Source organism: Rissa tridactyla, chromosome 8 (genome assembly GCF_028500815.1).
Source record: "Rissa tridactyla isolate bRisTri1 chromosome 8, bRisTri1.patW.cur.20221130, whole genome shotgun sequence".
NCBI lineage: Eukaryota > Metazoa > Chordata > Aves > Charadriiformes > Laridae > Rissa > Rissa tridactyla.
In genome coordinates this window covers 34,320,239-34,332,818 of record NC_071473.1, presented here as the reverse complement: position 1 = coordinate 34,332,818, position 12,580 = coordinate 34,320,239, and the positions used below count along the sequence as shown (strand labels likewise).

Sequence of the window (12,580 nt, the reverse complement as noted above, 5' to 3'; positions counted from 1 at the left end):
GTACAGGGTATTTTAGAGTGTTAAGGCCCTGATAGTTATCAATTAATGTTATCAGTAAGCACTTGTTGATAGGAAAACATGGACTAGCAAAAGACTTGAGAGATTTACTCAGTTAAACAACAAAAAGCTCTCTGGACATCTTACAGCAGAAGCATAAAAGGAATTTTATTTGTATATAACTTTTGCATAACTTCTTTTGGGAATTTGGATATTAGTTGTTAAAATAAATTTACATGTCCAACAAGAAAGAACAGGTTAATCAGATTATAAATACTGCAGATGTAGACCAGTGTCATTCAGTGACACCAGCCTCACAACCGTATGTATTATAAAAGGCAAAATAAAGACATTCCATCACCACATTCAGAAGTCGTGCCATGACCTATTAAGTCTGACAGTCTGCTGTAGAAGTAGTTACAGCACTAGTAATTAAAAGAAGTAACAAATAATTGATAGACCGACGACAGCTGTTGAGAACTTTTAACCACATAAAACTATTATATAATGTGAGTAGCAAAGGGCACGTGCTAGCAGAGCTAGCTTTTATAATTGTTCAACCTAATCCACAAAGTTTAAAGGCATATTCTAGCCATGGTTTCCTTTATTTAAGGTCTAGCAGCATCGAAGCAGGGTTCTCCAAGTAAGATTTCCATAAGTTAGAAAACCGGGCCATCGTAGCTCCATCAATGATGCGGTGATCAGCTGACCAACTCACATTCATTATCTGTGCTTTAAATACTTCACCTTTTCCATTAAACCGAGGGAGAACCTAAAAATCAGCGGAAGGAAAAAACCAGAAATAGTAAATATTTTCAACAACAAATATGTATTTTTTTATTATTAATTTCTTAATCTAAAATTTAAACATTTTGCTACATTAGACAGACAGCAGTAGTGCCATTCAAAAACTGAAGACCTTCCCATTATTATTTGTGCTGCAGATTAGAAGATATTGCAAAATAGTCACATCCTATTTCCACTATCATGGAAATACTGAAGTAGTGAAAACCCTTCTTGACTCAAAAGTTTCTTCCTGAATAGTTTATTACACTGTTAGTGCTCAAAGTAATGGTTTCCTTAAAACATTCGCTAAACAAAAGGCTCATAGGAAGAACACAGAAAAAGTATTTTAAATTAATACTAATTTAATTTCCAGCATTGATCTCAAATCTCTATATTAAAGAATTAAAGCCTGACATTCGGAAAATACAAAACTGCCTTCACCATACAGAGTTCTGTATGAATTCAGCTATCTGGCTCATGAAATTATACTTCATTATCAGAATACTTTTTTAGACTCAAGTTTTCCTGTTAATGATAGCAAAAATGCTATTGCTGTGTTGTCAAACTTGTAAAAATATATTTACGTTGTTTCTTAGTAACTGGAAGGCTAAATGTAGATGTGAGCGAAATATAACAGGATCCTAGAAAGCAAGTGTGAACCTTTGGCAGAAGAGACTTCTATTTAAACACTTGGTGCTCTGCATAGTGATCTAAAAACATCACAAAACTTTGCACGCACAAGCTATGCAGTTTCTGTAACATAAAGAGGAAATATGTTTATATAAGAAAAACAAAACAAAGGGACACTTGACATTTCATTTTCATTACAGATGATCTTAGCTAGAGTTACACATTCACATCACTGAGAAAGTTAATATACCTGTATCTTTCCAAGTGCTCCAATGGCTACTTCAGGAGGTAGTATCACTGGTTTGGCGTAAGTGCCACCAATCTAAAAAGAAAAAGCTGAAGGTATTAGTTAACAAATAATTTTTCTATATTTTTTAAAGCAGATTGTCTCGCATTAATTACTACAGGTTTTGTTCATTGCACATTAAACTTTACTAAGGTATTCATTTCAGAAGTAAGTTCTCATTTTTCCTGTACTTACTGTGCCAATATTTGAAAGGGTGAACGTTCCCCCACTGAGGTCGTTTGTTCCCAGTTGGCCAGCAGAGCCCAAGGACTGTAGGCGATTTAATTCAGAAGCGATCTCAAACACACTAGAGACTTGAACATTTTTCACATTTGGGACAATTAAACCTTGCTCTGTATCCATAGCAACTCCAATGTTGTGCGAAGCCTGCAACAAGTTTCATTAACTGGACATTAACATGAACAGTCAACATAAAATGTATTTTACATAAAAAAAGCACTTGAATAATGTCTTCTTTATACATCTTTTTAACGTACAAAGTGCTGTCCGTGCTAAGCAACTCCTCTATACAATTTTGAGGGGAGAAGGGGATGTAAATTTTTAAATATTAGCTTTCCACATCTGCAAAATGCAAACTGATTTTGGCAGTTTTACATCCAGGAAATAAAAAATCCTGGAATCAATTTCACACTGAAAATATTTCACTTTAGGGTGATTATACAGGCACAAAACATGACTACCAGATTTTAAAAAGAACACTAAAGTTAAAAAAAAAAAAAAGGAAACTGCATTGCCTTTCATATGCTATAAGGAATATATAAGGACTCATTTGAGAGATATTGATAAAACAGCACAAAAGGAGTTTGTGCTGCAAGGAGTACGTACACATCACTTAAAAAAGACACTTGCTGCACACAAGTATTAATTCAGCACCTTGTATGAAAATTAAATAACATTTATCAAAACTGAGTTTAAAATATGACTTTAATACATAAGGGTCGAGCATTGGAATAGCGGAACCACTGTGGCATTACTAAAAAATTACTGTATTGGATTTTAAATGTTCTCTTTTTAAATGCTTGGCCCATCTTCAGGTAAAAAATAGGAAATCACTATATTAATATGCATTTTTGAGGCAAAGTATAATAACAACATATAAAATTAATAACAAAGTGACTCTCATTAAACAAACTACTGAAATGAGATCAATAATAAATCAAGTCCAATATCAGAATTTGGACACACAAATTATTTTCCAGCACAACACCATAATTTTGGTTCTTACAATTAGCTCAGACATTCCGAAAAGCCCTTGTTAGCAGTTAGTTTAGGTTTTCTGCTCACAACTTTTGTCAGTAGTTTACAAACCTTGTATGTGACATTTTGACAGCTTTCATCCAAAGAAGCATTAAGAATGGGATACTGCAATAATCCCAGAGAGGCTGCCTGTTAAATACAAAAGAAAAAAAAAAGATAGATTTTTATATTTTATAACCAGAGAGCTGCGTGGAAAGAAAGGAACGGTGGGAGACAATTTAGATTAACAATGCTATGGATTTTCTCAATGCAATCAAATTTGGCTTGAACCCTCCTAAACTCGTCTGTTGATGTTCTGTCATTATTAGGATCGCAGAAGAAAAAGACAATCTACAAAACCCAAATATACATCAGACAGACATATAAAAAGTGATAATCCCTTTCCCAAGTATAATTGAAGCTGAATCTGCATTTGTTATTTCTGTTCCACAATTCAAATCAAATATCCCAAGACAAAAGTTATGAGATTCAGCAGCAATGTCATTCTCAGCTCTCCGCTTAGATGACAATTATTTCAAGGAAGTAATACTAATTACCCCTAAAGAGAGTGAGCAGAATGAGTGCTTACTTAGCACTCTAATTGAAACAGCATTACCAGAAGTTTCAGACTAAGCTATACATTCAGTGCATAGCTTAGACAGTGCATCAGCCTTCATTGATGCCAACAGTTGGAAATGGAACCATGGCAACTAAATGAGTGCAAGTGCCTGGTCTTCCGAACAACAGAAGAGACATAATCATTCACCTGAACAACAGAAGAGACGCTCATTCACCTAATGGATTTATTATCAACAAAATAATAACAACAACAATAACAATGCATTTCACGTGACATTCATTTTAATGGAGCTCATAAAAAAAATACTGACCATTTCCAAAATTGCTTGTGTGTAATTCAAACACTCAATGATGCTTACTCCCATAATGAATAATTCTTTATGTGCTCTATCCTTCCCCATTAATATTCCAAAAATTTTTCATGATATATATTGTAGCTAGGGTTACATAATAACCCTAACTACAATTCCAACAGTAAATTGATTAGTGGTGCAATAAACAAGAAGAGTTAAGACTTTTCTTGTGACCTGTAATTATTCAGTTGATAGAGAGGTGCTCCACTTAGAATAATCGTCGATCAGATTTTGGTAAAATCTGCATAAGTACTCTACACAGTGCTCTGTTGCATGTCTCACCTTTATGAAGAAAGGCATAAAGGAAAGCTTAACTCCACGAATTTGTGCTAGAGGTTTCAGCTCTTCTCGCAGCTGAACAAGCTGAGTCAAATCAATCTCATCACAATAACCAAAGTGGGGTATCTTCAGGGCTGCACTCATAGTCTTTAGCATCGCCTTCTGAAAACCTAGAAAATATTCACTGACTTCTTACACCAAGAAAATGAGCTTCTGGGAAGTTATGGTGAAATTTCAAATATTTGTTTCCATTAAAAAAAACGACACCAAAAAAAAACCCCAAAACAAAACCCAACAACAAAAAAAGAGAGGGTAAAGCTCACTTATTTAGCACATGCAACTCAATTTTTATGACTGTTATATTTTAGATAATATTACTGCATATCTCTCCTATGTAATCTGCACTACTCTTTTCAGCCTCTCCAAATAAAAATTGCCTGAAAGGCAAGCAAAAACCTATTATCTTCCTCTCTTAATGTGATTTTTCTTCCCTTGATGTCTTTCGTTGCACTCTTCTCCAAAACAAGTGTGAATGCTGAAGTACACTATTATTAAGCACTGATAAACTCTTAAATACACTGCACTTTGCCACTAATTGCATAATGACTCATACTGGGACAAATTCACGTTTCAGAATTCCTACCTGTTTCAGCATACGTTTGAAGAAATATGGATTAAAAATGAGCAAGTGCAACTTGCAGCCCAACTCCATCCAACCAAAACATGATTAATTATTTCATAAAATAATACCTTCATGCAACACCTTCCTACAGAGCATGTTTTCCTATTGCTCACTTGCATGACAATAACATGAAACACACTCCCATCAAAAGGGATCAACTGTTCACTGATTAACATCTACTGGTAGTGAACGTGGTCTCAAGTTTTTATATTTCATTATTTACCTGTTATAGGTTCCGTTTTATCTTTTCCTGAAAACACAATGGGTCTGGAAACAGGCACAGGAATTTTGTGTGCTCTGTCCTTTGGAGCAGCTGGCACAGTCTCTGATTTTGGCAAAGGTGGGATAATTTCAGCCTTTGGTGATGGAGGTAAAATAGCTCCTGTTTGTTTGGCCAAGTAATTGAGTATGTCTTCTTTAAGAATTCTGTTATCTTTCCCTGTTCCAACAACTTCACTCAATTTAATCTGAAAAGTACATAACAAGCTATGACACTTTGGTTTTACAGCAATATAAAAATGGTTAAAAATTATTCCAATTACTGATCTAACATACCTACAGTTTTCTTTCCCTTTCTATGATATATTAAGCACTGAACATTGTTCAAATCATCTAGAAGGCCCACTAGGCGTCTAACCGCATACGTTAAGGAGGAGCTATGAATACTACTTACCTCTAAATTCCCTCACGGGACCAATGGTGAAAGCTATTTGTCACTTAATTTTCTCTACTTATTGTTTTATTTTTCTCCTAAAAATGCACCCCAAGCTTTCAAAACTAATGGAATATTCACAGGGAAGAAAAGAGAATTAGAAAAGCGCTTAAAAGATCACCTAATACATCTTCTGCTCTAATACAAATCTGAAAAACAGAACAAGGTTGCCAAAGCTGAGATTCCATTTTACCCTCCTCCTTTTTCTGTTCCAGGAATCTATTCTGGTACTTTGTTATTTTTATTCTAAAAGGGTTTTCTTAATCTCCAGCCTAAAGCATCCTAGCTGCATTTTAAAGCCAGTTATTATTTTCCCATCCATCATAATCATCAGGAAACACATTAGAAATCTTCATCTTTACAACACTTTTTACACATCTGAAATGTATTTGAAAACAAGTAATTTCTCACTGCACTTTCCTGCAGATCAACATTCTCCTAGTCAGTCAAACAGCTATGTAAAGATAGATAAAATGCAGCAGGACCTGATTCAGCAAACTTACATTGTTCTCCATGGCCAGACGACGAACTGCAGGGGTTGCTAAAGTTTTGTGACCTTTTATCTCTTGGTGAGTATGCTCTTCATGAGACATAGGAGGTGTTTCAACAACATCTTCTTCTGGAGAAACACCTGCAAACAAAAAGAAAAATTTTAACTTTACTATATTATAAGCATTTGTTAAATTACAACCTCAACAACTCTGTGATGGGAACATAGCATGCTAACAGCTGCTGCTTAAGCTAGGTTTTCAATAGGAAACACCTGACTTTTGAGATTTTAAATCCTAATAAAATATCATAGCTTTTTCTACTTAATTTTCCTGACTTTATAAAGGTAAAAAAAAAAAAAAATCAGTTTTATGATTTTCAGGAGGAGAAAATAAACTCCGCTGTCACTGATCGTTTTATGACAACAAACGTAAAACATGCAAGATAAAAAACTGTCTTACTATACCTTTTGAAGCATCGATTTCAATGTCCACTAATGGCTTTCCAACATAAGCAATTTCATCCAAATTGTAATGGAGTTTTCTAATGATGCCATCATAACGACTAGTAATAGTAACAGAAGCTTTATCACTTTGTACTTCACAGATGCTATCAAACTGAGACACGCTATCACCTTCTTTTATATACCTAAGAAAAAAGACACAGGCTTGTATAAAACATATTAAGTGTAAAAATCCATGCTGTGCATGCTTTTGATTAGTTCAGTTACATACATCCCCACAACGTGAAAATGCATTCCAGATAAGACAAATTCTACATAATAGATATATTTGCTATATACCTTTTGCCTGACTGCTCCAGAACCCTTATTTGTGTGAAATGACACAATGACTTAGAATATCATCGCACATATATTTTTACTATTATTTTAGTAAAGCAGAGTTTTCCTGACAGATTATAAGCCATCTAAAAACAATAATGAGCCCAGCTTAGTCTGAACCAAAGGAAGTTCTTAGTTGCACATTCCCAGGATCAGTATACGATCTGAAAAAGAAACTGGAAGCAGGAAACACTGTCTTCTATGCAAAGAGAAGTATTTTCACTTATTTGTACGAAGAACAAGGCATTTCAACACTGTCTTCCTTTACCGTACACTTTGATTTTGCTTAATCCAAACATCATTGGCTTTTTACAAACAATTTAAACATTCAAATATTTTACTAAAGTCAATAGAGAAGGGGTATAGATAAAATTATGTGGATTCTCCAGACTAGTTATTTGTTTCTGAAGTTCAGTTTAAGCAAGTATAATAAAAGACAGACTTTCTGCACTCTAAGAACATTAATCACTGAAGGAAAGCCTATATACAAGTGCAGTTAGGGCATCCCATTCCTTCCACCTTTTCCACTCCCAAATAAATCAGATTGCATAAACAAAAATGTAAAAAACATAAACAAAACATAAGCAAAATGTAAAGCTCAATATATACAAGGTTTTACAATGTGGAAAATTAAACTTGAAAAACTTCACTAGTAAGCCAGAAAATATATTCTCAGGTAAATAATTGATAATATAGCTGTTAAACTACTTGCTGATTTCTTAGTATATTTCTAAGAAAATAGAGCTTACCATTCTTTTACAGTCACCTCCGTAATCCCTTCTCCAATGTCCGAAAGCTTAAACTGGACTATTTGGCCACATGAAACTTAAAACAGACAATAAAATACTAAGCATAAGATATCAGACAGAAAAACCTGAATTCATCAAAAATAGTCTACATACCAGTCATATACAAACCGCTAACATAACACTCATAAAATAGCAAAATAAAATAAATTATTTTATTATGAAAAAGATTACCAGCAGATGTTCTGAATAATCGCTGTTGATGACTAAACTTGAGGGCAGATTTGTCAAACACGCACACATATTTTGATTTTATAAAGCGAATGCCGCTGCACGATCTAACACGGTGAATGCAAACCTGGGGGAGAAAAGTCTCAAGTGTTAATATAATGGACCAAGGAACGTAGAGCTCATTTAATATTCCTGATGCAACAGTAATACTAAAATTTTTTAATTCTAGTTTATATAAGAGAAGTTCTTATGGTAACACAATTATACTGAATACATACTGAATGTACAATAACCATTAAACTAGCGTAAGCTTTGCCAGGTCTTTAACTTCTTTCACTAACACAAGACATGGGGAGATCAAAGCCACAATAACATAACCAATTAACAAAAATCATGACAAGATCTGGTAAGAGATTCATACTTGCTACTGTTTCTCTAAGCAATTAGTTTAATCAGGACACACACACAAAAAGCATACATAATATCAACTACATCAGCCATCTGAAATATTCTTATCCAGAATGGATGCTAGAAGGGTCCCCTAGACTGCAGGAAAGATCAGCATATTTTTCTTTGTCAGTTCTTATTCCAATCAAAGGTTGATCAGAAGCACTAATTGGAAAGGAAATTCACACCAGAGGGCACAGGCAGTGGCCCTTTTATTTATCTTAATATATAGGAGGCGATCATCTGCAAGTAAATATAATTTCACATAACTTTAACGGCATTTTTTAAGAACTGGGTGTGAGAGGGTTTTCTTTCATGGTTACAATTATATTTATCCACAAATCAACTTAAAGGGTCAATGGAATTTTCTGAAAGGTTCTTCAGACAAAACCTTATGCTTTAAAGGATCATGTAATCAGTCATGATTTTGGTCAAAAGCAAAGCCAGTAGCACTTGCATTGACATAAACAGGCATTTTATCATTAATCTCAACAGAAGTTAGTTCAGACCCTTTCTTATTTAGTAAGATTTCTTAAATCTAGTGTAATTCTGGTGTTATGTTGTCTTAGAGTGCTGTAAAATTAATAAAAATAACAATTCATCTGTAGATACTATCTCTAATTAATTTAGAGATATGAAAAAAATTCAGGTGCTACAATGTACCTCAAGTAGCGCAAAACTGTAAAATTTAGAAATTATCTTCTTAGAGGAGCCAGAAAACAGCACACCTGCATAGGAAAGTTCATTTTAACTTCTTTTTTTAAAAAATTCTTTCAGTAATTACAGAGCATATGAAACTTCCTGATTGCCCTCCCCGCCCCCCGAAACTGTTCAACTATTTGATTTTATATAACACTTTAAAAGAGTAGATCAGAAAACTGTACAATTCTGAACTGACGATGTACATATTTTCTATATTACTTGATCTAGCATTGCAAGTTATGTTTAATATCATCTTTCTTTGAGGAACAAATATTTATACAGTACAATATGCCATAAAGGATACAACAAAGTTATATTGAGTTACTTTTCTACTAAGATTGTATCTACTGATCTAGAATAATAATTTTTCTAATTCCTATAATGAGCAAACTTTTCATCCTTTTCATCAGTCCTCCAAACAATTTTCCCTATTAAAAGATCAGCTTGAATGGTAATTTTAAGCTATGACAAATCTTAGTTTATGAACACATTTAAAATTCTCATTCAATTACAAAATTGGTATATAAGGTACATCTTCACAAGCCTACTTTCTCCTATATTTAATCCTGTTTTTCTTCCCACTTGAGTCCATGGTTACATCTTTTTGTCCCAAACTTACAATAAAACTCTTTTCTCTTTACATGACCCTACATGGAAAACATTCAATATTTACCTGTGAAGATGACCACAAGGAGCACATCAAATCTCTGAACTATTTCTAAATGTGAAGTTTCATAACGCTTTCCATGCGTTTTTAACATTTGGTAACCAATGCAGGTAGTGAATTAGTAATGTCACTGCCAAAAAAACAGACTGGTTTTGTTACAGAAGAGTTTCGATGCTGTTTCACATTACGGTTGTAGGAATAATTCAGAACTACTCCATTTTTTTTAAATTGAATCTTTTGGGTTTGCAGTTTTGCACATTCTCTAGGAAAAAGCTGGTGCGCTAGTATGTTAAGGCAATAACACAGTACCCAATGTCTTCCTTTCTAACACGGGAAAAAATTAAAATCCATGAAACAAAGAAGCTGTGCTTATTAATTTCAGTATTTAGTCCCATAATATACTATTTTCTGTGTAATGACAAATAAGGAAATAACAAAAGCATGTAAGAGATAACATTAGTTCTAATATCCATAGCATACCCATCTACGTACCTTGATGTCTGGAGAAACATAGTAATACAAAAACCAAGCACAGTACTAGCTGTTAGGTTTACATCACCACTATCATGCTATATGACAATTTAAAGGCAATATTGTCACAGCAAGGTAACACCTTTCCTGTGCAAATCCTCAAAGCGTGGAGTTACTCTGGGCAGAAGAAACTGAGGACCCACTCCAGTCTCTCACTGATACTGAGGACACATCAGCTGCTGATATTGGGTTGAACTTGTGGTTCAAACCAAGACAACATGGGAGCTATATGCTGTTTGGGGGAGAACTGTCTTGCCCCTGTTTAGTTCACTTTTGGTTGTTTCCTTAAAAAGACACCCATCGTGCTTTTTGAAATAACCAGTGATTCCAAAACTACTGCTGGCTGCGGAACAAAATGTTTTTATGCAGCCTGCAGGCAACTAATCACCTGATGAAGTAACACTTAATTTCAAAGTCAAATTGAATAGTTTGTGCTCAAAGGCAATGACTTCACATTAAAGGATACTCCTCTATAGAACTCTTTTGACTTGCTGTCCCATTGAGTCATTTTTAACAAACATTTACTTACATCGGCTTAGTATTTAGGCAGGTATGTACTTGGAGATAAAGGCAAAACAAATCCAATGTCCTTGGTAGCATGTTTCAGTCAGACACTATTCCTCACCTAAATAACTGGCACCATGTCCTAGTGTCCAGGTAACTGCTATTTCCTAACCACTGAACATGCAGACCCCCAGGCTCCTTTATTTTCTTCTTCACAACTTACACTCCCCATGGGCAACGACCATTACTGTGTCCTGCTTCCCCTTGCTAGCCAAAGTGTTTGCAAAAGCACTGAGAAAATAAAGCTATTTAATATTATAACAACCATATTATTTCTTGGATCTTATCACTGTTTCACAGTACATAGTCACAAGAATAATTAGTATCTAGCAAAATTTAAAATGTGCTTGCAAGAAACACACTATAAATAGTCAGTTCTATAGTTCAGCATGCACATAGATAAGATGAGCGTTTACATCTTATCAGACTCTTCCTCTGGATTTAAGAGTAGATGGTTTAGTTAGAAGGAAAACTAAAAAGAAGCTGCCATTTTCAATATTCTTCATTATTAAAATAACTTATATGTAGCCTAAAACTAGATAATTACAAAAGTATCGCTGAAGAAATTCCTCACTACTAGGCTTTTAAAATACAATATAAATCATTAAGATAAAAAATTAATAATAGAAACTAGAATTGATCCTTAATTTTGTTTTCTCATGGATTATCTGACAAAAAGATGTTTCTTTTCCTGACATTCCACAAAACAGCAGTGACAATTGGAAACCAACATTCTTAAACACTTCTACAGCAGGAAGACTATAAATGGAAGAAGGCAGAAGAAAGCATGAAGTAAGTCTTCATAATGGTATATGCTTATAAGATTATAAGCCTCCTAAAAGGCAATCAAGTAGATTCACTTCTTGAAGTATGGTAAGGCATCTCAACTACTTAATTTACATATATCAAGGCTCCTGGGATTCAAAGAAATAGGTTTCCCCTTTCTGCGTGTGCAACTACACGGCCTCTGTGCAGATACGGTGTGCGAAGGGGGCTGATGCACAGGCGGAGGAGCGGCGACGGCAGTGCAACGTACGGGCAATGCAATGAATCCGATGAGTGCGAAATGACAGAAGGATGCCACCTTACCGGAGGCACACCCATCTTTCACAGGAAAGACGGGCAACGGGGAAGACATCAGGGGGCAGCAGCGTGGGGCGGAGGAAGTGTACCGGGGGTCCCTGGGGACCGAGGGCTCTCTGACCCCCGGGTGCAGCGGGCGGGCTCCCCGCAGCGCGGGGCGTGCGTGGCCGGGCACCGCCGGCTGACGGGCCGCGCGAGCGCCGTCACGTGTAGGGCTGCGGCAGGGCGGGCTGAGGCGGCCGGGCAGGCTGAGGGGAGGCGGGGAGGGCAGTTCGGGCACTGCCCGCCCGCCGGCACGGGGGAGGCGGCGGCCGGGAGGGCTGAGGGGAGGCGGCAAGTCTGCGTGCGTGTCGTGTTTGCTCGGAGGGTCTGCCGCCCGGTCCTCGCTCGCTCCCGTCTGGAAGGAAGCAACGGGGCTTCAAGATGCCGCCGAGACGAAGATGCCGCGCGTTGTCCACCCCCTCGCCGGCTAACCCGGCGCCCTACCACCCGCAGGGTCCCCTTGCTCCCCTTACCAGGCGCCCCGCGGTCCGGCAGCTGCTCCTCAGAGCGGTCACGGCCGCCATTTTACTCCGGGAAGAGGCAGCGCCGGGCCCCCGCACACCTCCCACCGAGCAGCCAACCGGACGGCAGCCACGCCAGCCGCAGCCAACCAGGCGGCGGGCGGACACCCTGGGCCTGGGCCAGGGAGGGTGCGGTGGCGGGGGCCGGGAGCGCG

General features: G+C 36.8%; 1 protein-coding gene across 3 annotated transcripts; it reads right to left on the bottom strand.

The window, feature by feature from the left end:
• Nucleotides 1-145: 145 nt before the first annotated feature.
• DBT (dihydrolipoamide branched chain transacylase E2) lies at nt 146-12,534 on the bottom strand. 3 transcript variants are annotated; one of them, XM_054212890.1, is made up of 15 exons: nt 12,378-12,443; nt 12,038-12,259; nt 11,952-11,974; nt 10,535-10,548; nt 8,979-9,043; nt 7,872-7,995; nt 7,641-7,716; nt 6,517-6,698; nt 6,065-6,192; nt 5,073-5,316; nt 4,171-4,337; nt 3,029-3,106; nt 1,895-2,086; nt 1,664-1,735; nt 146-769 (listed from the first exon to the last, which is right to left on the bottom strand). In XM_054212890.1, the coding sequence occupies exons 1-15, from the start codon at nt 12,426-12,428 to the stop codon at nt 602-604; spliced, it is 1,806 nt and encodes a 601-aa protein (XP_054068865.1). In that variant the 5' UTR covers nt 12,429-12,443; the 3' UTR covers nt 146-601. The 3 variants fall into 3 exon arrangements, with proteins under 3 accessions (XP_054068865.1, XP_054068863.1, XP_054068864.1); XM_054212888.1 differs by lacking the exons at nt 10,535-10,548; nt 11,952-11,974; nt 12,038-12,259; nt 12,378-12,443 and adding an exon at nt 9,691-10,357; XM_054212889.1 differs by lacking the exons at nt 8,979-9,043; nt 10,535-10,548; nt 11,952-11,974; nt 12,038-12,259 and having other exon boundaries at nt 12,378-12,534.
• Nucleotides 12,535-12,580: the final 46 nt, after the last annotated feature.

Bases quoted from the DNA above. Each gene is read 5' to 3' on its own strand.
- DBT (XM_054212890.1), bottom strand. From the start codon at position 12,428: ATGGCGGCCGTGACCGCTCTGAGGAGCAGCTGCCGGACCGCGGGGCGC. The intron at 7,717-7,871 runs GTAATCTTTTTC...GTCTGTTTTAAG, and splicing joins ATTATTCAGAACATCTGCTG to TTTCATGTGGCCAAATAGTC. The intron at 4,338-5,072 runs GTAAATAATGAA...AATATTTTCTAG, and splicing joins TAAAACGGAACCTATAACAG to GTTTTCAGAAGGCGATGCTA.